Source organism: Eretmochelys imbricata, chromosome 2 (genome assembly GCF_965152235.1).
Source record: "Eretmochelys imbricata isolate rEreImb1 chromosome 2, rEreImb1.hap1, whole genome shotgun sequence".
Taxonomy (NCBI): domain Eukaryota; kingdom Metazoa; phylum Chordata; order Testudines; family Cheloniidae; genus Eretmochelys; species Eretmochelys imbricata.
The window spans coordinates 189,280,576-189,306,120 of NC_135573.1; the positions used below are offsets into that span (position 1 = coordinate 189,280,576).

Sequence of the window (25,545 nt, forward strand, 5' to 3'; positions counted from 1 at the left end):
GCAGACATAGGCGCAGGGAATAAATTTGGAGTGACTTGATCAGGTCATTCTCTTTAGTCCTGCAGTCAGTCCTATGGAACCATCTTATGGTGAGCAGGCAGGCGATACAGATTGCTAGCAGTCCTCTTGTACCATCTTCTGCTGAGCAGCCATGAGATGTGGATGGCATGCAGTCCTTCTGCACTGTCTGCTGCCAGCCAAAGATGTAAAAGATAGATGGAGAGTATCAAAACAAGAAATAGACCAGATTTGTTTTGTACTCATTTGCAACCTCTCCCACCCCACCCCCCGTCTAGGAGACTCGTTCCTCTAGGTCACACTGCAGTCACTCACAGAGAAGGTGCAGCGAGGTAAATCTAGCCATGTATCAATCAGAGGCCAGACCAACCTGCTTGTTCCAATAAGAACAATAACTTAGGTGCACCATTTCTTATTGGAACCCTCTGTGAAGTCCTGCCTGAAATACTCCTTGATGTAAAGCCACCCCCTTTGTTGATTTTAACTCCCTGTAAGCCATGTCGTCAGTCGCCCCTCCCTGCATCAGAGCAACAGCAGACAATCGTGCATCTGAGTTGAGAGTGCTGTCCAGAGCAATCACAATGGAGCACTCTGGGATAGCTCCCGGAGGCCAATACCATCAAATTGTGTCCACAGTACCCCAAATTTGACCCGGCAAGGCCGATTTAAGCACTAATCCACTTGTCGGGTGGAGTAAGGAAATCGATTTTAAGAGCCCTTTAAGTCGAAATAAAGGGCTTCATCATGTGGACGGGTGCAGGTTTACATCGATTTAACACTGCTAAATTCCACCTAAAGTCCTAGTGTAGACCAGGGCTATGTTGCCTCCCCCATTCAGTGAGGGTCCCACGCTTTCCCTGACCTTTTTGTTGCTAACATACCTGTAGAAACCTTTCTTGTTACCTTTCACATCCCTTGCTAGATCCCTCTGTAACTCTTTGCAGTTATCTTTGGACTTACAAAATTATTCAAGATGCCATCTGCAGACTACACCACTTCACTCTTCAGTCCCTTTTTCAGATGATTAATGAATATGTTGAACAGCACGGGTCCCAGTACAGATCCTTGGGGGATCTTGCTGTTTACAAATGGAGAGAGCATTATGAAAGCTGACCATTTTATTCCTACTCTTTGTTTCCTGTCTCTTAACCTGTTACTGATTCATGAGAGGACTTCCCTGTTATCTTGTGACTCTTTACTTTGCTTAAGAGCATTTGATGAGAGGCCTCCACAATGGCTATCTGAAAATCCAAGTACAGTATTTTAACTGGTTTCAGAGTAACAGCCGTGTTAGTCTGTATTCGCAAAAAGAAAAGGAGTACTTGTGGCACCTTAGAGACTAACCAATTTATTTGAGCATGAGCTTTCGTGAGCTACAGCTCACTTCATCAGATGCATACCGTGGAAACTGCAGCAGAAGTCTGCTGCAAATAAATAAGTCTGCTGCAAAAATAAATAAATAAATTGGTTAGTCTCTAAGGTGCCACAAGTACTCCTTTTCTTTTTATTTTAACTGGATCACCCTTATCCGCATGCATATTGACACCCTCAAATAATTCGGATAAGATTAGTGAAGCATGACTTGCGTTCATAAAAGCCATGTTAACTGTTCTCCAGGAAATCATGTTTATCTATGTGTCTTAATTCTGTTCTTGACTATAGTTGCCCACTGTTAAAGTTAGACTCTCAAATCTGTGATTGCCAGGATCTCCTCTTGATTCCTTTTTTATAAATGGTGTTACATTAGCCTCCTTCCAGTCACCTAAGACAGAGGCTTGTTTCAGTGGTAGGTTATATGCTACAGATAGTAGTTCTACAATATCATATATGAATTCCTACAGAATTTAAGTGAATACCATCTGGTCGTGGTGACTTATTTCTATTTAATTTAATAATTTGTTCAAAACCTCTTCTATTTATGCATCAGTGTGGGACAGTACTTCAGATTTGTCACCCAAAAAGGATAGCTCTGACGTGGGTATCTTCCCCACAGCCTCTGCAGTGAAGACCATTACAGTGAGTTCTTTAGCTTTTCTGCAATGGCCTTGTGTGATCCTTTAGCACCTTTATCTTTTAGTGGCCCCATTGCCTGTCTGGCAGACTTCTGCTGCACTTAAAAAGATTCTTACCATTAGTCTTTTCATACTTAGTAAGTTGCTTCTCAAATTCTTTCTTGACCTGCGTTATTATACTTCTACACTTAACCTGTCAGAGTCTGTGCACCTTCCTGTTAATCCTTGCTAGGATTTGACTTCCAAATCTTAAAGGATGCCTTCTTGCCTCTAATGACCTCAATTACTCTGCTGTTTAGCCATGGTGGCATTCTTTTGGTCCTCTCATTGTTTTCTGTGATTTGCGGTATACATTTAGTCTGAACCTCTATTATGGTGTTTTTAAGTAGCCCCCTTGCAGTTTCAAGCATTTACCATTGTGACAGTTCCTTTCAATTTCCATTCAATGAGCATCATTTGTTTTTTGAAGTTCCCCTTTTTAAAGTGACATGTTCCCTCTGTGTCTGTGTCTGGCTTGTATTTCCCCCTATAAGGATGTTAAACGAATTACATTATAGTCACTGTTACTGAGTGGTTCAGCTATAGTTACCTCTTGGACCAGATCCTGTGCTCCACTTAGGACTAAGTCAAGAATTACCTGTCCCTTTGGGGGTTCCAGGACTAGCTGCTCCAAGAAGCAGTCATTTATGGTGGCTAGCAGTTTTATCTCTGCATCACACCCTGTCAATATGAGGATAGCTAAAATAATCCATTATTATTGCACTTTCTGCTTTAGTAGTCTGTCTAACCTCTCTTAGTGTTTCACAGTCACTGTCACCATCCTGTTTAGGTGGTTGATAGTATATTCCTATTGCTATACTCTTTTTATTCAGGCATAGAATTTCTATCCATAGAGATCCTATGGTATAGTTCGTTTCATGTAAGATTTTACCTTATTTGACTCCGTACTTTCTTTTAGCATATAATGTCACTCCCTACCAGTGTGACCTACTCTATAATTTCTATACATTTATACCCTGGTATTATCATGTCCCATTGATTATCTTCATTCCACTGTGTTTCTCTGCCTCTTATATCAATACATTCACGTAATGCCGGACACTCTAGGTCACCCGTCTTAGTATTTTTAGACTTCTATAATTTGTATATAACTACTTACATATTTTGTCAATATTCAGTTTTTTGCCTTCATTATTATGTTTTAAATGGGACTCTATTTTGTTTGACTGGCTATTCCTTACTAGCTTCCACCTATACTTTACCAACTTCTTTCCTATCCTCTATACTAGGATATACATAAATTCATGCCTAAGGGATATCATTGTCTCACCTGTGGGCTCCTCTGAACTTGTATAAAGCAAATATTCAAACTACAAATGAGAAAATCTTGCACCTAATTTCTCAATTTTAATCAAGCTAATACTCACATACATAAGCTGCAGTACCTGAATCACATTTCACCTTTCTTGGGTTTTATTGTATTAGAACTTGATCTGGACGCTTAGTCATGTAAGTAGAGAATTCTTAAATTTAAGTTCACTGCTGTTTCCTTTTAAAGCTATTAATAGAAGCAGCAAAAGCTGCCAAAACTTCTAAAAACAGAAAAATGATGCTCTGAGCAACTTATTCCATGAATAGAGAAAACAAATGAGTATTTGATAACCAAAATGTACTACTTTTAATGAATATTTCTGAAGAAATCCTTTATCATCAACTGAGATTCTTAAAATATAGAAAACTGTGATAAAGCTGAGTTGCACTCAGGAAGGGAAGGAATCCTTATTACACATGTGGCTTTTTTTAAACTTCTGTATCTGGCATTTAGTTCCAAAATATGTACGTATTCTCTAAAGATATTTTGGAAAGCTGTCGAGCAGAATTGTCCCATTTTTAACTGCCATTTGCACAGACATACTACTTTCTTCATAGTACACATATGCAAAAACAGTTTGAATTTAAAATATGATTTATAGCCTCCTGGTACATACTAAATACCTGAAAAATATGGATTCTACAAGTTATACTATAAAAGTCTCTCAGCTATTTAGTAAACACTTCAAGTAAGTATATTTTGTGTGTGGGAGTGAGGTCTTCATTTCTTTTTGGGAGTGAGGGAGATTTTAATGTGAGTTGAGCCATTTTTAATTTTTTTCCTATGTTAATACTGTATTCATTTACATGTCACTACCCACAGTGAAATTCCAGCTCTCAACTATTTCATAGCCATGGTAGTGTCTGAATTGAAGAAACAAACCAAAGGGCTTGATTTTGGTGATGGTTCCCTTGTATTTTCTTCTTGGTGTTCTTTAAGCCAGAACTGTTGAAAGCATTATCTGATTTTTAGTCTCCATGCTTTTGTGGGTGGGTGTGGGTGTGTGTGTGGGTGGGTGTGTGTGCTCGTCTCACTTTTTTTTTTTTTTTTTAAACTGTTGAGTAGCAGAGATTGTAACATTGGTTTGATGTCGCTCATTTAGTTGAAGTCAAGACTGTTGGACATATTTCTTCTGTTGAGCTACACTGATGTCAATGTCTTGTTAACAACTTCTTGATGCAGTCTGCTAATCAGATGGGGTAACTGAGCATGGCTATGTAGCATTTTCAGATACAAATAAAAAATATGAAGATCATAGTAAAGTTGAGTTTGGTTTGAATGTGAAAGTTAGTCAGAAGTTCTGAATCTTATTTTCTGGAAAATCTATTTCTTTTCATATTTTTGCATTACAAATAGAATCCGGATCTGATGGATTTTCAACACTGCTCCAATTGTTTTTAGTATAAGCACAGCCAAATAACTTTCATCCGCGACTATGGTGAATAATCCCCCTCATCTCCACGGTGGCTGATATATTTCATTCTTGCTCACATTAAAGTGAGCATGAGCAGTACTTTTTTTATGTGCATGTGATAAACATCATGTGTCATAATACTGATTTTAATATGTTGCCTGATTTTAGGAGGTTAATATTATTGTTTATATAGGCTTGCCAATTAATCTGATCAGAAGACAAGGTTTTTGTCTCAGAATCAGGTTACACAGTTTTCAAGGATCCTCAGGATGTATGGCAAGGACATTACACTGAGAACAAAATACAGCCTTAAAGACTTGTATTGAGATAAATGGAATAGCAATCAAATGGAAAAATAATCAGAATTACAAAGGCAATAATATTGTTTTAGAGGTACATATGGTATTATATACTATAAAGTTTTCTAGATTAACATACTCTCACCCTTCCTTGATAACCTGGTGGTAAGAGACAAAGGACCAGCCTCGCCTCTGGCATCCCAAGAGAGTCCAAAGGTCCAGGTTCCTCAATTCTCAAGTGGGAGGTGAAGAACTTAGAAGAAGCTAGGGTGGTAAAAAGCTAAAGAAAAACTACAGAAGCTAACTTAAAGTTTGATTCAATTAGCTTAAGAACTAACCATTTAAGAATTAAAATACCAACTAAAACGGTGGGTTGCCCCTCTTTATAGAGCCTGAGCACTATGTGCCTCTTTCCATGTCCAAACATAACTTCCTCACCCTCAAAATATCAGGGCGCACTTACTCTATAGGCTGGCACATTCATATGTCTTAGTGACCTATTCATACATAGTAATAACTACTAGCTCAGTCTCGCATCTGATGTTTCTGGCCTAACTGGTTATTTCCAAGTTCTTTAAGTTGATGGAGGGCATGAATTTAGCTAGTCCCCTATCTATGCCAACTTGAGTTAATGCATCCTCACTTACCTATGCTAAAGGTCACAAACATTATATTTTATATAAACATCAGATGCGAGACTGAGCTAGTAGTTATATACTTTATGCTTTAGGTCATTATCACTTACCTAGGCTAAAGGTCCCGAATGTATGTATGCTAACTTGCTTTAGGTCAACAGGACGTGGCCTTCAGGTTACTTACATTACAGCCAAAATACTCTAGAATAAATCTATTATAATAAAACCAACAATATCCAACCCATAAGAAAAGATATACAAGCAAGCAGGCTAGCTTTGTGGGCTAGATATACAAGAATGCTGTTCCTTCAGAGGATGGAATGCACAATTCTGTCTCAATTTTTGAATGCTCTTTCATTTTAATTATAGGTGGGACTAGATGCACTGCCTATTAAGGTTGTCAGACACTTTCATGTAAGACCATATTTTCAACAGCTTATAACTTTTTTGTCAGTTTGTAACCATTCTGCCTGAGGCTGATTTTAGAAAATTTCAGCCGAAACAGTTCAGAAGTTTCTGAGAATGATGTTAGGGAGAAAATACATTGTTTTTCCAGTATTAAATTCTGGTGACTTTTTTTTTCTGAAGTGCTAGCTAGCATCCTCATGCTTTGGAGCAGTGGCCTGAAATTTTGGTCTTTTTGTCAGAGATGTGCCTTTTGTTGTCCTATGAAAATCTGTCTAAATTTGGCCAAGTTACACAACTTTAAAAAATCAGAGTTCTTAGATTTTTAGCAGCAAATTCCCCAAAGATTTCATCAGCACTGAACTGCTAAGCTCTGACTGGAGTGTCAGCTTTCCCTGCAATAGCAGCTCTGGACTCTCTCCTGTGCTCTGTGACTGCATCTCCAGCCCCCTCTGAGCCCAGGGAGGAGGAAGTTGTCTGACTCTAATGCAGGGGGGACAAGAGCTATTTGAATGAGGGGCAGAGAGAGTACATTGGAACAAAGCTGTGCAGTGTGTGGAAACTCGGATTGGAGGCTAATGGGGGCGGGGGAGAGAACAGTGACTCAAGTTTAGGTGGAGACTAGTAGTGCCTAGGTAAGGAGACTGGGACTTGAAGGCAGTGAATGGCTTTGCTAGAGGATTAAGAGCTGGGCAGAGAATTGGTGAGGGGAATAGTGCGTTCTATAACTAGTGCAAGAGGGCTGAGTTAAGATTGCACAGGCAATTTTTAATTTTGGCATTTCATTTCCTAACTCTCAATTTTGTAACCTTAATCTTTTAATGTAGCTTTTGTGTGTGATTTAGAAGTACTTTATACATTATCATTATTAGCACTTTGCAGTTGATACAATATTCTTAGAATAATTTAAACTGCTTTTAAAGGAAAGATTTAACCATCTTGCTGAGTTCAGTAAGCCAAAAGCTCACATTATAAATGAACACTTGTCACCCCACAAGCTATTAATAAGTATTTGAAAATAAGGGTCTAACTAGAGTTTTTAATTTCTGAGCCTTGCACTGCCAGTGGCCAAATAGCTGAAAAGATATTTGACATGACATAAAGCTATGTCCATGCTATGGATACTGTGCAAGCCAGAGTGTTTAAATATTGGTCATAGAAATTATAGATGGAAGACTCCTAATTAAGTCATCTAGAGAGTCCATTACTCTGCCAGCACAGGATTCCATTGCATGTTAGTGTATCGTCAATTTTAGTTTTGAGGGCCGTGAAAAATGAGGCTTCCATCGCATTATTTGGGAGACAGTTCCACAGGTTGATACAGAACATGCTCAGAAAGCTTTTCACGTTATACTATTTTTTTTTTTCTTAATTTCCTCACTTTTTTTTTTAACCACCTTTTTTCACCCTGTATTTTTCCTTCATCGGGATCTACATCCTTTTAAATATTACTAGACTTAAAATTTAACCTCTTCCTTCTTCGTTGTTGCTTAGCCATGACTTATATATTTGGCTATGTCTTTCCTCATAGGTCAATTGTGTAAAACTTCAGAATGTTGTGCTAAGTAAAATAAATGCCATTTTCTCTTAAAGGAGTGCTATAATCTTGATTATTATTTTTTTAAAGTTAATTTTTTAGAAATCTAGTTTCCAAATAGAACTCCTTAGTGTCCTGGCTTGCATCTCTAAAAAGTATTCTATTTTTTTTAAAAAATAAGGGTTTTTCTGCTCCCCTATTTTTTTCTTTCGAGATGACCTGAGATCAACGCTACCAAACATGCTGCCACCCATATCTTCCCCTTTCTGTCTGCCCACAGTTGTGTTCTACTTGTTCAGTTTAAACTCTGCTGCTGCTGGTATTAGGGATGAAACCCTCTTGAAGGGAACGAGGAAGGGTGTAATATACAGTGAAATATACTAAGCTAAAATGCTGTCAAATGCACAAAGTATGGTGTTAAGGAAATTTAGTTATTATGGTAGGCCTTGGAGATCCTTATGAGGGTTTAGGGCAGGGGTGGGCAAACTTTTTGGCCCGAGGGCGACATCTGGGTATGGAAATTGTATGGTGGGCCATGAATGCTCATGGGGTTGGCGTGCAAGAGAGTGCTAGGGCTCTGGCTGGGGGTGTGGGCTCTCAAGTGGGGCTGAGGATGAGAGGTTGGGGGTGCAGGAGGATGCTCTGGGCTGGGACTGAGGGTTTCAGAGCATGGGAGGGAGATCAGGTCTGGGGCAGGAGGTTAGTACACAGGAGAGGGACAGGGGGGCAGGCTCTGGGTAGTGCTTACCTCAAGTAGCTCCCAGAAACAGCGACATGTCCCCTCTCTGGCTCCTGCATGGAGGCACTGCCAGGCAGCGCTGCCCCTGCAGCTCTCATTGGCCAGGAACCACAGCCAATGGGAGCTGTGGGGCCGGTGCTTGGGGTGGGGACAGCATGCGGAGCCCCCTGGATGCCCCTACACGTAGGAGCTGGAGTGGGGATGTGCCGCTGCTTCCAGGAGCCATGTGGAGTGGGGCAAGCCCCCGACCCCACTCCCTGGCGGGAGCTTGAGGGCCAGATTAAAATGTCTGGAGGGCCGGATGTGGCCTCCAGGTTGTAATTTGCTCACATCTGGTATAGGGGCTCATTGTGCTAAACTGCACGTGCACACAACAGAGAGATTATCCCTGGCCCTAAAAGAGTTTACAGTCTAGAGGATGAAGAAAATTTGTTAATTTTCCATTTTAACAGTAGTGAATACATTTTTCAAGTTGATGGTGTTTCTTTAAAAAATAGCCTTACGTGTGGTAGAAATATTGTCCATTCTGAGATTATTAGAAAAATTAGAACCAGGAAACTAAATCAGAGAGAAAGCTATGAAGTTTCCAAGGGGCATTTTAATACTCTTTATCTAGGGGTTAAAGAAGCCATCTTCTTTACCTCTTGTTTTGGAAATTAATTTAGAGCCCTGAGGTGTAATGTCAATATAGCAATAACATTAAGAAAAACAAGATTTAATTGGAGGGGGTAAAATTGGGGAAAGATCCTAATGATTAGCCTGTGAAAGAGTCTCCCAAGAAATGACTGGACTTTCACTATCACATGAGGCATTTAAAATTTGACTAGACAAAGCTGTGTAATAGAAACAATCCTTCAAGAAGGGAATGAGGGAGAAAGGTTAGTAAAAATAATTCCCCATGTCTTTATCCAGTTAATATAAGAGATGAGGGATTCTCCTTTCCAGTGTACCACTGGCACTGGTGTACAGCTATGATGTCCTCACCTATCCAGTTGGAATATGGCTTTGGATAGTCAGCCTCAATAGCCATGTTCTGTTTTAGGCATTTGGTTGTCTTTGTTTCTTTTAAACTACTAGTCTTAAAAATGCCTATATTCTACAAAGGATTTACCTAAAGAAAAGGATGACAGGTGTTCAGATTGTTTGTTTGTATAATGCTTTGGATATTATGGACATATGTCACCAGAAGCAGAGATCTTGCTGGCAGCCTGGAAGTGCCAGTCTTAAAGTATGTCTGGTGTAATGTACTCTTGCTGGAATTGCCTTCTGCTGTTTTGGGTTATAATTATGATATAAATTAGGTTTTTTTGTGGATTTTTACAGGCATCTTCCAGAAAGCTTTCTCTTAGTGCAGTGGTTCCCGAACTTTAACAGCCCGCAAACCCCTTTCACTAAATGGTGAAATCTCGTGAACCCCCTCCTAAAAATGAATATTTCCAGGGATTTAAGTTTAAATTTCCTCCGCACTCTGTGGGGCTCCTGCTGCTGAACCCCGTTGACTTCCCCGGTCAACTGAACTCCACTGAACTTGGGCTGTAGGTCTCGCTGACTGCCGGTGCTCGGGCTGCCAGCCCCAATTGCCCGGCCCCGCTCTCCCTGGGGCTCGGGCTGCCAGCCCTGCGCAGAGCACTGGGGTTTGGGCTGCCGGCTCCCCCGCTCACGGGGGCAGGGCTCGGGCTGCCAGCCCCAACTGTCCTGACCTGCTCTCCCTGGGGCTCGGGCTATCTGCCCTGCAACCGGGTCCCACCTGCTGCTGCCAACGCCCAGGGTCCTCTGGCCGCCATTCGTGAAATTTTTCTGGCGAATCCCCTGTAATGTTCTGCCAACCCCAGTTTGGGAACCACTGTCTTAGTGGAAGATGAGCTTTAATGTGTCAGTCTTCCACTCCCTCAATCTGAAATCTGCTAAATGTGCACTTATGTGGTACATTAATTGTTACTGTATTAATAATTGTTTAGTAAAATGGTAGTTTTGTTTGCCATAACTTAAACTCTATCAGGTTCCTAAGACTTTGTACGTAGCCCATATAAACTTATGAAATGAAACACATTTTAATTCTTTCCTTTTTTAAATTAAAGCTTATTTAAGGAAACATTCAGCAAGAAACTTTCATATTTTTCACTTACAGTAGAGTGGTACAGGATTATTTCCATGGTGATAAGCAAGGAATTTTGCATTCAGCCATTAAAACTCTCAGGTTTATATTTCCAGTTAGTGCTCTACAAAATAAATGAGTGGTGTACAGCTGTTTTCCAGTCAACAGTTGTTTAAAATTTGTTCAATTAGGAAAAAGCCATAACTGGCTTCCCAGCTGTTTATAATTAAATATGGAACTTGTATGGCAAGTCTGGTTTATTTTACTCATAGCTTTTAATTTCTTTTAAAGGCACATAACACCAGAGAAGTTTTACGTGGAAGCTTGTGATGATGGAGCAAATGATGTTCTTGCCATTGACAGAGTCTCCACAGAGGTCACTCTTACAGGTATGCTTCTCACCAGCACTAGGCCAGTCGATTAAAAAGTACAGTGACAAAGTGCAATGAGCAATCTAAATACTACTTCAAAGCTGAATGTCCTGGTTCTTTGGATAGCTTACTGAATATCCACATTAATTTTTGTGGTATCGTAAGTCTCTCTTCACCTCACTCATGATGTTGAGTTTTTTTGTCTCCTTTGTGGACTGGATATTAATTTGCAGTAGCAGAAATCCAAAGTGTGCCACAGCATTTTGATTATTTTCAGTAAAATTAACATTTTAAAGTATTCGTTGATATTTATTTCTGTAGATCAACATGTAATTTTTATTGGAAGATAGTTTTAAGGTTCTTTGCAGTTATGTAGCTGTGTGTATTAAAAACGTGCGGTGAAAATATATGGTGCATAACTAAGGCTAAGATTTTTGTCATGGTTATTTTTAGTAAAAGTCACAGACGGGTCACGGGCAATAAACAAAAATTCACAGAGCCCATGACCTGTCCGTGACTTTACTAAAAATAACGAGGCAGGGCCAAGTAGGGGGGAGGAATGGAGTCTCATGATGGGGAGGGAGGGACCGACAGGTCAAGCCCCCAGCCATGGTGAGTGGCACAGTCCCGGCTGCAGCGGGACGCAGCGCCCCCGCTCTGGTGCTGGCCATAGCTGCAGGATAGAGGTGCGCGGTCCCAACTGCAGCCCCCACCATGCCCCAGCACGGCCCTTGGACACTGCGGGGCTGGGGCACGCGGCCCCTGGCAGAAGCTGCGGGGCTGGGGCTGCAGGGTCTTGGTTCCAGCCATCCAGCCCCCGTTGCGGGGCAGGGGCGCAGAGTCCTGTCTCCAGCCCCAGCTTCAGCTGCTGACAGCTGAAGTGGAAGAAGTCACCGAGGTCCGGTAAAGTCACAAAATCCTTGACTGCCGTCACCTCCTCTGACTAAATCATAGCCTTATTCATAACAACTGATTTGGGGCTCCCACTCACCATTTTATTTTTTGATAACTGTACGACCGCGTCAGTTTGAAATGTTGACTTATTCATGCTAATTAGGACTGATGCCACAGTCTGGACTCAAGCACAGGAGTGATGAATGTCGTGCAGATGTGCTCCCATAACTTCCAAGAGCTCAATTTATTTAGCTTAACAAGGAGAAGGTTAAGGGGTGACTTGAGTACAGTCCACAAGTATCTACCCAAGGAATAAATATTTAATAATGGGCTCATCAGTGCAGCAGAGAAATGTATAACACGATACAATGGCTGCAAGTTGAAGCTAGACAAACTCAGACTGGAAATAAGGTGTACATTTTTGACAGTGAGGACAATTAACGATTTGAACGATTTACCAAGTATAAATTGGTAACTTTTAAATCAAGATTGGATGTTTTTGTAGAAGATCTGCTCTAGGAATTATTTTGGGGAAATTCTATGGCCTGTGTTATACAGGAGGTCAGACTAGATGATCACAGTGGTCCCTTCTTGCTTTGGAATCTATGAACTTGGCCAACATATCTCACTCTTATTTCTACTTGGTGATTTTTATTCTTAGCTTTTTCCTGAGGCTATTAAAAGGCTACAATTTGAATTGTTTGATAGTTCTGTGCTATGGCCATAACTTAACATTTTTATTTTTGCAAATTTGTGTGGTTTTAATAAACAAACAAGTTGTTTCCCAGGTGAAGGCCTGATACTAAATTACAGCTTGAAACAAACCATTTAATGCTGAGCTATGAACTTCAGAAAATAGGATGTTAAAAGTGAACTCACATGCTGTCTTACTGAGAGGAGCTGCTACAATACTTTCCCTTCATATTAGAATCTCTATATCTCCTTTCTCTCCTGAGAAAATTAAATTAAAACCTCTTTTCCAACTAAATTTGGACTGTAAATCTTACAGTATTTTTGTATAAGATTAGAGCGCTACTGAAATATTATAGTACTGGAATAGCAATTTACTCCTTCAGAGCTGTAAGGATTACTCTTCCCAGGTTTCTGTTGTCTGCCATCTTTTCCTAATACTGATGTTTCATTAACATATAAACTCTTCAAGCCAAGGTATGTTGTTGTCCCAGCAGCTACTTTATCATTTCATTGGCATGTAACTCAATGCATAATATAGTCCCATCTTTTTCCATTCTTCAGACTCTGTTGGGGCACTTAGCTGTGACTTAAGCTTGGTTTAAAACTTGGTGTTAATGGTCCTCACAATGACCCCTAAATCTGTGGATGATAAAAGTACAATACTGAAGCACTTTTGCAAGTTGCATCCACATATCCATCCATTTCCTATATTCTTTATCACAGCTGTACAGCTCTTAGTAGTCTTTGCCTTGAAGAGCTGGCCTTACAAGTTAGAAAACACAATTCAGACTGCTTGTCTGGCCCTGTTGCTCAGTGTGGAATTGGACTGAGATGGTGGAGGAATGCTCAGAAGTGGGGAGGCCAGGTGTTGTGGCTAAGGCTGGTCTTGGGGCCTTGACACCCGGAGTTTGGTTCAAAACAGGAAACTCCTTGCTGCTGGCAGGACAGTGTGCTGCTGCTGAGCTACCCAGCTAGCCTGTCCTGTAAATGAGCCTGAATTTCTTCAGTTAGAATGATTCTTGTTGATTAAACAAAATAGAAAACTTTCATTTCCTAATTTTAAATTCTTTCCCAGCAGGTTTTCAAACTCTCTAATCCATTGCCTCTCACTATGGTGACTCATTAGCGACATGGTTGAAACTTCATGATCAAATCTAATTTAATAAAGTTACATGGGATATAATCATGAAACAGATGTAGTTTGACATCTTGTTTTTCTGCTTTTCAGTTAAGAAAGATGTTCCCCCTTCAGCTGTTACAAGGTCTATATATGGTATTTTGGGAACAATCCGTCTGGTGGCAGGTAAGGAAAACAAAATGGTATACTGGTGAAAGAATGTAGGTGAAAATATATTACTAGAGAAACCTAAAAGCCGGGAGAGAGTGTGGTTCATGTATAAAGGAAATCTGGAATTAGTTTGTTGGAGAAAATCACTTTTTTCATCATTTCTTAAAAGTTGCTATAGTATGACACGTCATCTGTGAGCTAACTAAAGATGCTTAAAAATGAAAGGAAGGGAAGATGTCTTATGAATTTTAAGTATCCAAATGTAGAAAAGGAGTTAATTGACCATTCTGTCAACTTACTTTTTAAATCTATTTCTACAGAACCTATAAAAAGTTTAATTCTCCTCCTCTTCCTCCCCCCACCCCCCTTTGCTTTCACCCTCATCACTGGATTTGCTATAACACTTTTTGGTGAGGCTTGCTTTCAAGTCAATAGTGTTGGTATACAAAAAAATATATTTGGGAATGACCTGATGTGAGATCAGTTTGTAATTTAGTTGTTTAATCAATGGCTGTGTTCAAACCTCTTCCCAAATGTAGAGGAAATGTCAACAGTTAACAAAAGGAAGAAGACAAATTGGAACAAAACTTCCTAATGTTATATTAAATAGTGCAGGGTAAGAACAAGTTGTTCTATAAAACGTATGTCATAGTGTACTCTGAAGCTGATGGAAATAATCACTGATACAAGTAAACTTTGAGTCACAGGTATGAGGCCAACTTTTCCAATGAAAGTTAAGTGTTTTTCTTATTTCAGTGAATTTGATTCTGATGAAAGTTAGATTAATAGCAATAGTCTGGAAACGAGTGTAATAAGGTGTGTATGTGCTCTACATAGATTGTCTGTCTGTGCACCTTAATCATTCTGTGCAAAGCCCTTTTCTAGAGCAGAGTGCCAATTTTTCCAAACAAACTATGAACTTGACTAGGTTGAGATTATCAAACTTAGTAGACCAAAACAAGATTTAAACATGTCTATCCCAAAGTAAGACAAATGTAATAAATAACTGTACCACAGTCTACAGTATATGTATTTTGGTGTATCTAAGGGTCCCTGTTTGTTTTTAAAACTGAATTATCCCGAAGAGGATTGAGAGAGAATGGTGTAGTGGATTGGTAATAGTACGCTGCCTTTCACTTCAGGATCACTGACTGAATTCTGTCCCAGGCAGTGTAACATTTTGAGTGGCCTATCTGAAAAATCTCAGACCAGTTTCTGGTGGACAGGTATCAATAAGGGTGAAAGCAACCTAATTAGAGATCAGAAATGAATATTGAGATTGAATTACCTTCTTTTCTTCTATTCACAGCTGTGAGGCAGTGTTAATGTAAACCTCCTTTCACTGACCATGATCTATATTTATCAAGAGGTAAAACTTGTGTTTTACAATTGTCAGTCCACGACCTTTCACAAGAATTAATGTTGTATTTATTTAAAAGTTTAGAAGAAAAGAAAAATCTTCGCCTGACTTAATAACTTTGAGCTTTTATAAAACAAACATTATGTCCTTACTATCCTCTTCTACTGTAGACATTTTACATTTCACTTAAGCTGAGTTCAAGTCAATATGGTGTATATTTTTTTCTACTACTTGTGCAACATTGCTTGTGAGATCAATATATCTGCGGGACAAATATTTGAGGGTTGTCTTACAAGCACTATTATGTGAGCAAGTTCTGAATTTGAATAGTTGTAAATTAAGAAGAATCGAGTTTTGGATCTGAATCATTTGCATCCTTCTGGATGAAATCAAATGCGCAAAACTAGTAACTAAAACTGTAGATGGAGAAGTGTACATATCAGTTTTATGCAACTGGGTGGATTAAATACCCACTGAACTGTAACTACTTCTCCAGAAAATTAAAGCACTACAGGGTGTGTTGTGCTATAAATGGGAGTTAGTAAATTTAATGGAACACAAACACTGTGCACAATTTATAAAGCCATGGTTGTTGGTTTTTCTTATTGGCATTCACTGACTCATACTTCATAGTAGTAGGTGTGAGATTTCATAGCATTTCATTCTTGTTAAATAGCTTATTCATAATTTTGATCAATCCAAGATTTTAAAAAATCTGTCTTGGTTATATTTGCATCTGAAAACCACAGTCAGTTGTACATTGAAATGCACAATTTTCCAGCCGTAAATAAGTTCCATAGGAGTAATTTTGTTCAATGGAAGGTAAGACTACATTGTATTTTCCAAGGTGGAGGCAAGCTAACAAATTGCTATAATGAGGGGCTGCACTGTTATATGTGCAGTTCTTCTGATTGATTGATTTTTCTATATTAATGCAAATTGCCCCCCGACACCCCATTTAATAGATATTGGAGGCTTTAGGTCAACTATGTTTTAGGATAAAATAGCATATCTGTGACCTTCTGTAAGACTTCTAAGATGGATCTCAGTTGTTGAATACTACCGCACGCTGTCATTGTACATATTGCTGATGGATTCTGCATTCTCCAAACTATGGGCTCAGTCAGTTATCTGCATCCCCACCCTAAAAGATCTGAGTGTGGAGAGGAATGTCTGTACTTGGATCTGCAGTTGGGGTCGGCCACCCCGCTACACTCTCTCCCCATTCCTCAAGACCCTGAAGCGTGCTTCAGATCTGCATGTGCGGATGGAGTGGTGGGTGCTTGGAAAGGTGTGCTCTATTCCTACCCAACTCCATGGGGAATCTGCAGGAAAGTTAATTCATTTGTGGGTTTTAGACTGTGGAGTGGAGCAACCTCCTTCCAATGGAGGGATATAGAGGAAACTCTTGAGGAGGGGAACCTCCAGGAATTTGTCTCCCTCTTTCCCCTTCATGCATTTTTTTTCATATATAGCCTTGTGCTTGCTATCCTTGTTTTCTTGAACCACGTTATAGCTAACTACCGTTGACTTCTACATTTTTTATTTTGCAGGGAACTATCTCATTGTAATAACAAAAAAGAAAAAAGTAGGTGAATGTTTCAATCATGCAGTCTGGAAAGCAACTGATTTTGACATCCTCTCCTACAAAAAGACCATGCTGCACTTAACTGATATTCAGGTAGGAGTAGACTGGTAGAAGAAAAATAAATAAGCCACAACTGATTAGCAGTTTTCTGATGGCTTATCATCTTTAGCGAAATTAAAAAAAACCTCTTCAAATGTAGGTCTCCTGTGATCAAAGCATAGTTTGTAGACTGTTACAGCAGTTGTGCAATTTCTTTTAAAATGTTGATGGCATTGTAGTCCATCTGTTTTGATTTATTTATAATGTTATAAGCATGTGTATGTTCTTGCTTATATCAGTGTAAATTAGAGAAAATCTATGGATTCCAAATTCCCAAACGAACTCCATTGTGCAACCACTGTGTCACTGGCCTTCCTGACACAAATTTCACAGTCCCCTCCCTCCAGTTTCTAAGATGGCCTTTCTTATTGTTCTGACCAAATCATCCTTCATTAGGTCCCATCTCTCACTGCATCAATTTCAAACCCATGTCTCTTATGTCTCCCAAAACTGCACCCCTTCTTTCTTCCCACAGTGCCCATTAAGACCCTCTTTGTCCAGTTCTTTCACAGCCAACTGTGTTTTCTTCCACACTGTCTCCTAGGTATGGCATGTCCTCCCTGAGCTGGTCCACAAAACCACTACCTTCTCCATGTCAAATCCTTTACTACTTCCATGAAACCTACAAGAAACTAGTTGACTAAGTCATCCAACTGTTTATCTCACTTAACTTATCACTGACTGATCATTTCTGTTTACATGGAGGGAAGGGGTTGAATATTGGGAGGAATGAAAGGGTGTAAGTTCATTGGAACTGAAACTGGGGATTGCTTTGGAACAAAGATACGGGGGTTGAATGGTGGGATGGGAGGTGAATTTAGTATCTATTTAAAAATAAAATAAGGCAAACTTGCAACCAAGACATGTGCCTGTCACTGGGATCACCTTGCCAGAATGTTGTATCCTTTCCCCCCACGTCTCACTTGTCTTATTTTTTTTGACTGTACACTCTTTGGGGCACAACAGTTTTTTCCTCTGTGGTTGGGAAGCACTTGGTATCAGTCTAATCTCCATTATTTACTCCTGGGGGAATTCTGTGCCTAAAAATTATTCACACAGTGTTTTAAAATTCTACAAAATTCTGCACATTGTATATTTGTCAAAATAACACAGTGATGCCAGTTGCAATTATTCTGGTAATTTATTTAAAAATACCTGTCAGCAAGTATGTCTGTAACTCTCTCTCTCTCTAGATTCAGGGAAAAAAATTTTGACTGATTCCTTTCTAGGCATATGAGTACAGAACTTTGAGTAATTCATTTAAACTACAATACAGTAACGTATTTCCTGCACCCCTCAGAAGCAGTGCAAAGGCTTGGGGGGCTCAGGGCTAACGGGGAGCTGAAGGAGAGGGAAGGAGCCTGAGAGTGAACCTGGAGGGTTGTTGGGTGTGGGTGGGAGAAGTCTGGAACAGGTTTTTTGGGGCGGGGGGGTAGGTAGGGGGAGGTTTTTTTGGGGGGGTATGTTAGGGAGTTGGGGAGTCTCCCCCATGCAGACCCTGGCTGACCCCAAGCCTCTCCCATTCAATGAGGCACATCTACCTCCCCAACCCAGGTGGCCCTGCAGCCCCCCTCCCATTCAGCCCCTGGCTCAATGCTGTCACCCCACAAACTTCTAAATCCATGCCCCAATCTGTCTTCCCACTAGCCCTTCTGAACTTTAGCCTGTGACCCCGCCCCATCCCCCAGCAGCCCTATGTGCCCCTCTCTGTCCGTCCCATGCCTCCTCACCTGGCACTGCTGTGAGGAACACAGTCTCTCCCCATCCCTCTCTGCACACTGGCTGCCCTCTCTTCTGGTGCCGCTGATGGGCAACAGGTATAACTGCAATGCCTCTACAGCAGAATCTCTGTTCTACGGAGAAGAAAAAAAAACTGCGGGGGACATGAATTCTGCCCGTATGCAGTGGCACAGAATTCCCCCAGGAGCAATTATTGGTCAAATCCCCTAAATTTCAGCTTTCTCTCATGTACTGTACATATTGAATCAGGGTGTACTGGAGCAGTTTAATGTTGTAAACTGTCAGTCTACTTTTATTGTCTCAAAATTGTAATCTCAAGGTATCCTTTTGTACTGGGGTTTTACGTTTTTTATGTACTCCTGCAAAACATGGTGGTAAGCAAAAAATCAGTGTCTTTTTAAAAAGGGGAATGTAAAAAACCCAACAATGTGGTGTTAGTAAATAAGAAAGCTGCTTGTTCTTTTTTTTTTTTTTTTTTTTCTGCCAACAGTTGCAGGACAATAAAGCCTTTTTAGCAATGCTTAGTCACATCTTGAATGTGGATGGATTTTACTTCTCTACAACATATGACCTAACCCACACTTTGCAAAGGTTAGCCAACACCAGTCCAGAATTCCAGGAAATGAGCCTACTAGAGAGGGTAAGGATTCCACTGATTTCTGTCTTGTATCCAGCTCCTTGTCAACTAGTTTGGTGTGTGGTAATGGGTTTATTTTATAGATCAGGTAGCTGATGGGATTATTTCACTAGTCTGTTTAGATTCTAATTTCTGGCTGGACTGAACTCTGAGGGGACAAGAGTCAGTTTCATCCCTTTTTAATGTTTCTGTGACATAGATTAGCTTTCAAACTTGCCATTTTGTTTTTGTAAACTAGATATCCCCTTAAAATTAATGTTGAACTTTTGCATTCCTAAAATAGAGCTCTAGCATTTCTGGCTCTGTAGCATTAAATTTATGTATATTACACTTCTCAACAGCCTGTGGGTAAACCTGTTGCAAGACTGCTTTAAAACAATCAATACTTTTGGAGCTGACTTGTATACTATCCTATCTTTTGTTTCCTTCTGCCATCGGTCTTTGTGTCTTGCTGCTTCTGACCTCCTTGCCACAACCCTTAATGTTCCATGCTCAGGTCATCTTATATTACAAACTTCTGTTAGGGGCTGCTGAATGTTCCTGATTATTTTATAAAGGAAAATTTAAATCTGTCGGGCAGCAGTGGTGTGGGAGTTGCAAGCTAGTGGATGTGTGCTTACCAAAAGTGAGGGAAAATGCTGGCCTTAAATGCCACAAATATACAGTGACTACAACTCCTTTTTCTTTTCTGCCTGCCACTGCTGGTTATCTCTTTTTTGTGTTTCATTTTGATTTAAAATACATAGCTACCATAATGCAGTTCCCAAGTAACTTCATAATAAAGTTTAAATATAGCTACAGGTCTCTCCCCAGCTTGGATTTTAAACTTTCAAATGTTTTAAATATACATTTTAATGCTCTTAAGACACATCATTGTGGAATAGTACTGTTTATAGCGCCTCCTCCAAAGCCCATTGAAATCAGTGGAAGTCTTTCCAGAGACTTCGCTGGGCTTTGGATCAGGTCCTTAAAATACAACTTCTCAACACTAGAATTCTGAGAACTACACATCTGAGCAGTTCAATACTCCTGGTTTTGTGTGTATCTTGTCTCTTCTTTGCACAAACATCTTGGCACTTCCAGCTGTTTTTAATCTTACGTACATCCTCATTTATGTTCTTAAATTAAGAGTTTATGGTACTGTCATTGAAATTAGAGCTCCTTGTGCACTTACCTGGCCAGAGTTTTAATGCATAAACTGTAAAAAGGGTAGGTATGTATGTTGAATATGTATGTTCATAGTGTAATAGCTTTTCACAAAGCCATTAGTGGTCCCTTGATTCTGAAAATTATAGTAAAAATGGTTTTACCTCTCCACCTTCAAACTAAACTAGCGAAATGGTTTTGCGAATATTGCTTGTGTGCCTTCTATATTTTCCACTATCGGCATGCAACTAGTCCATTGTCACACTTGCTCTGTAAAATCTTCAGCCTGATAGTATTGGCTATGGTAGGGCTGTTTTTTGGAATGAGTAGTTGACCACAAGAGGAAAGGGAAGCAACTGAAAATGTGTGCCATGAGAGAATCAATTATAGAAGTTACACTTTAAGTGTTTTAACATTGTCTTCATTCCTCTTCAAACAGTAAGAATTGAAAAAAATAGTTGTTTGTAGTTCTCCAGCCTGTGGAGAATAAGCAGTATAGTTAAAAAGCGAACTCCAAAATGCCAGTTATTGTGGCAGTTTTTGAACAGAACAAAACTCCACAAACCTAAAACTTAGTTGTACTGCTGACTCACATAACGAGAGTTAATTTTATGTGTGACATCAGAAAATGTTTCTTCTGAGATGAATAACTCTTACATGATTTCTTACACATTTCTTAACCCCTAGGATACTTGATGTATTTGGAGTTTGTCTGTGGCAACTTGCATAGTAACTTTTTTTGACACTGTGGGAAGGAGTTAGATAAAAAATTATGGGTTTCTAAGGTTAGGATCAGAGAAAGTGGGGGTTGCTTCATCAAAAAGTGAAAGAGATGGCACTTGAGCTTGCATTTAGGACAGAGACTGGGAAGGATACAGAACAGAGTGGTGGATTTGTGGCCTCTTGCCCTGGGATTTTGCATTCTAAACCTGACTATCTTAATATGTTGCTAGAAACAGTATTTAGTATGTTTAATTTCAATCTTAAAGAAAACAAAACCACGCAGCCACACTAAGGCCCCAGGGGATATCTTTAGGAATGTAAACTTTCTCAGCTTCCATGAAGATTTAGAATCCATAATCTGCTAAACATGGTTTTGATTCAACAAGTGCTTTCTAAAATGCATTGAGACAGCTCATTTTCAGCTGGAAAAAGAGGCTATAAAGCCACCTTTACAAGGTGTTGCCTCCTAACTGTCAGAATATTTTCAGAACTGGGAACAAGAAGCGATTCTCACACCCTTTTTAAACCTTCATGTCCGTTTCATTTTCTTATTTAAAAAAAACTTCAGCAGACCATATTGCTTGTTAATGAACCCTAGAATTCTGTGTTTAGGTACTGTTCTGTGTTAATTTTTATATGGTACTTTCTCATTCTCCCCCACAAATGGTCTAGCTGTAATGATTGTTTAGCCTTAAAATCAATCTACCAAGTTTCAGAAAAGTGTCATGTATTTATCCTTTCAACCATAGGAAGGGACATGTCAGCACATTAGTTATTTAAAAAATCGTCCGTTCCAGTTTAAAATGATCTAACATACTGAAGTATCCCTTTTTGAGTCAGTAAGCCCTCTAGATTTATATTAATAAATATAACCATTTTTAAAAGGTATGTAAGATGCCAGTTGTGTTGCAGCTGTTGAAATAGTTATGATCTACTTGTATCCATGCCATCTTGGGAGATCTGATGGGTTCACAGTCCAAGTAGGCTCAAGCCTGGTCAGCACTTGAATGCAGCCAAACCTAGGGTACTACAGGAAGTCGGGTTGGTGACTCAGTGCGTGGTGCTATAACCTCTGAGCAGCAGTCTTTCATTCACTTGTTCTGAAATAATATCCTAGTATGGTGTGCAGGAGCATTATGTTTCTGGAGACGCAGGCATTCAAATGAGGTTTAAAACCAATGTTCTTGTCCTTTATGGTCAAGGATTAAATTGCTCAAAGATGGACACATGCAATTATCCATGCATAACTGAGATAAAATATAAATATGCGTGCAAAATCAGGTAACTGCATGCTTGTTGCCAGTTACCCATTTAACTCACCAGACAGCTGCTCAGACACCCAAATTTGCCCATGTAATTGTGGTACCTATCTTTTAAAATCTGACCTTCAGTATTTCATAACATTTTTAACAAGCGCAGGTGTTGTCCTGATAATCCTGGTCAAATGCTAATTTAGCTAAAAACATGCTTCATTAGAACTCCCCTTGTATTTCTTCTGTCCTAAATTGCTGAATGCAGCTTTTGCTTGCTATTAAAAGGCTACAGTATTTCAATGAAGAAATATTTCATCTTGAAATAGAAGCCAGTAAAGTGCTGTGATCTCCTTTGGGATGAAATGCTCTCTGCATGTTCTCACTTTCCTCTCTGAGAGTTTCCACTTGTTCCAAAATTCATTGGGTACTGCTGTTTAAAGATGTCTTGCAGTTTAAAATTCTCAAAAGCACTTCGGGTTGATTTTTGTTGCAATGTACTGACTTTGTTCTGCAGAATAAAAGGATAGTAACTAAGGGCTTGTCTACACTTACATCAGGAACATCTTGTTCGTTTCCGGTAGGGCCTCCAGCTATGCTTCTGTGCAGCAGCCTGTCCAGCCAAAAGAGTGCAAACAGCATTTTGTGAAGGCCAGGTGCACTACCCTTACATAAAGAAAAGGAGTACTAGTGGCACCTTAGAGACTAACCAATTTATTTGAGCATAAGCTTTCGTGAGCTACAGCTGAATGCATCCAATGAAGTGAGCTGTAGCTCACGAAAGCTTATGCTCAAATAAATTGGTTAGTCTCTAAGGTGCCACTAGTACTCCTTTTCTTTTTGCGAATACAGACTAACACGGCTGCTACTCTGAAACCACCCTTACCATATATCTAGTCACCCAAACTTATGCTACTGCAGGATAGTGCTGAGCTTCTGCCCTACCATAGAATAAGCTGAGCTTCAGAAAACTGTTCTCTCCCCTTTCCCCCACAAACAAAAAACCCCAACAACCCTATTTGCATATTTGCTTATTTTTTCTCACTACAGGCAGATCCACGGTTTGTATGGAATGGGCATCTTCTTAGAGAATTTGCTGCTCAGCCAGAGGTAATGTTGGAAGTTTCCTTTAATAATCTATATGAAATGTAGCACAGATATAATATTATGAAGAAAGTGTTTTAGTCTTGCATATGTCTTTATTTCAGATACCCAGAACTCTCGTAGATAAAATATTGGTTACTTGTATTCTAGTTGTAGCAAAATTACCTGGGTGTAAGTTATTGACATTACATTTATCTGTCTTAAACTAATCACTTCATTTCAATTTCACCCCAAAGTCCTCTGATACTATCCGGTGAAATAATAACTTCTTGAAAATGTCTGTTAGGGAAAAAAAAATAGACTTTGCTAATATGGCCTCAGCCGTGTACTAAGAAAAATAACATCAAGAAGAGGTGCGCAGTATGTTCCTAAGTAGGTCAAATTCTGCAAAATATTGAGCTCTGCTGTGCCTTATGTAAGGCAGATATTGTTCCCCAAGGATACTGCCTCTTTCCCTTGGCACAGCTATGAGTTTGAGTCTGGATTGTCTTTCCTCAAAATTTCCACACATGATCGAAAGGACACTTTCAAGGTTTTGAGGCTAAATCAGCGTTACTTTTCAAACAAATTCTTCAAGAGATCATAAGCTTAGAGACATGCCAGGTAAATCCTAATATAAACTAAGCTGTACAAGTGCACAATGAAGGGTCGCACACAACTGTGTGTTTATATTGGGAATTTATTGTCACATGAAGTGTCAAGCTAGAAACGTAAACTAGTCAAGAAAGATGTCACTTGAGTTTCTGATGTCCCTCTCCCCCAGATTGGACTATTCTATGTGAACTGCATAGGGAAAGTCCACACGCAGTAGGAAATTCCTCAGAATTGTCCAGTCACATGTGTGTTCCTATGATTTCCTTACTCTTCCTCCACCCCACCTCCTCCATAATACCGGCACAGAGACTCTGCTTCCAAAACCCACAGACGTCCCCAACAGTTACATGGCAGCCTGTACATCCACAGAAGGCAGGAACATTTTCATAAAGAACCAGGGCATCTACGCTCCATTACATATAAGGGTGTTTTACTGCCATATTCTCTGTGCTGGCTGCTGCACCCACCCCCTTTCAATACCAGCTGTAACCTCCTCCACTGATGTAACCTCATAATGAAAAGGAAAGGGAAGACTTTATTGTAGCAGCTAGCAGAGAGAATGTGGTAGCAGAAAACTTCAGGAGATACTGAAATTTTTAGAAGGGGATCATGATTTGGGGAGAAGGGCTTCCATGGTGGTCTGGGACTGAGAGAATGCAGCAGATCCATTGTTCAATACCTTCCTTCCTGGTGACTTAATGCCTGATCTGCCATCCTTTTTCTAGTCTTTACACCATGTAGAGAAACATAGCGTTATATTTGCAAACCACCTTTAACTTGTTTTAATTAAATGCTAATTAGTGTAAAGGGCAGTATATTGCCATATTTACTCTTGTGTTGAGCAAATTCTATCCAGACAACATTACACCCTTGGATTTCTTAAGTCTAGTCTTAAATTATTCACATGGGGTAGACAGTGTTTCTTAGCTAAGACTTGTATTGGTAGCTCTGAACTCAGCAAACACATTTGTTCATGTCATACATTGACAATATTCAAGTAGGTTTTAGAAAATACATTTAGGTATTAATTTACATTGAGCTTGTTTGTGGCAAAAATATTAAGCAGATCTCTGTTTAGAACAGGAGTACAAATACCCATTTATATTCCAAGGCAGCTTGCTGTTACCAAGGTCATTCACTGACTCTCTGTGAGATAAGCATGGTTACAGAATATCTTCTGCTTAACAGAGTGATGACTGGTAAGAAATATCACACTTTGCTGCTTTATTAGTGAGCAAAAAATGTTTGTGGTTGTGCAAATAAATCACTAGTCTAGAAAACATGAAACTTTTTCTTATTCACTGGCAATAAATGTCCCTCTTCCCAAACTGAATTGCCTTTACAATGTTTGCCTTTTACTAGAGTTTCATACACTTGTCATCTATCTATTTCTTGGGTTAGTACTTGGAGATACCTGTTTTGTTAGACAACTTTATATAAAATATATTTTTAAAATGTGTTATACAGTTTCTTTTGTATTTTCAGATCCATAGGTTTGCTCTTCCAGTGATGCATGGATGTATCCTTTTCTT

The 25,545-nt window shown here is 39.6% G+C and overlaps 1 protein-coding gene across 3 annotated transcripts in view; it reads left to right on the forward strand.

Moving 5' to 3' along the window:
- Nucleotides 1-25,545, forward strand: part of SACM1L (SAC1 like phosphatidylinositide phosphatase) — a 63,331-nt gene that overhangs the window by 17,242 nt on the left and 20,544 nt on the right. For 2 of the 3 annotated variants that reach the window (XM_077811136.1, XM_077811137.1), the window contains exons 2-7: nt 10,818-10,915; nt 13,713-13,787; nt 16,686-16,813; nt 19,050-19,199; nt 23,366-23,425; nt 25,499-25,532. In XM_077811136.1, coding sequence (XP_077667262.1) covers nt 10,818-10,915; nt 13,713-13,787; nt 16,686-16,813; nt 19,050-19,199; nt 23,366-23,425; nt 25,499-25,532 — 545 coding nt within the window. Of the gene's footprint in view, nt 1-10,817; nt 10,916-13,712; nt 13,788-15,081; nt 15,142-16,685; nt 16,814-19,049; nt 19,200-23,365; nt 23,426-25,498; nt 25,533-25,545 lie in introns of those variants that run through there. The other variant, XM_077811138.1, reaches the window with a different exon arrangement.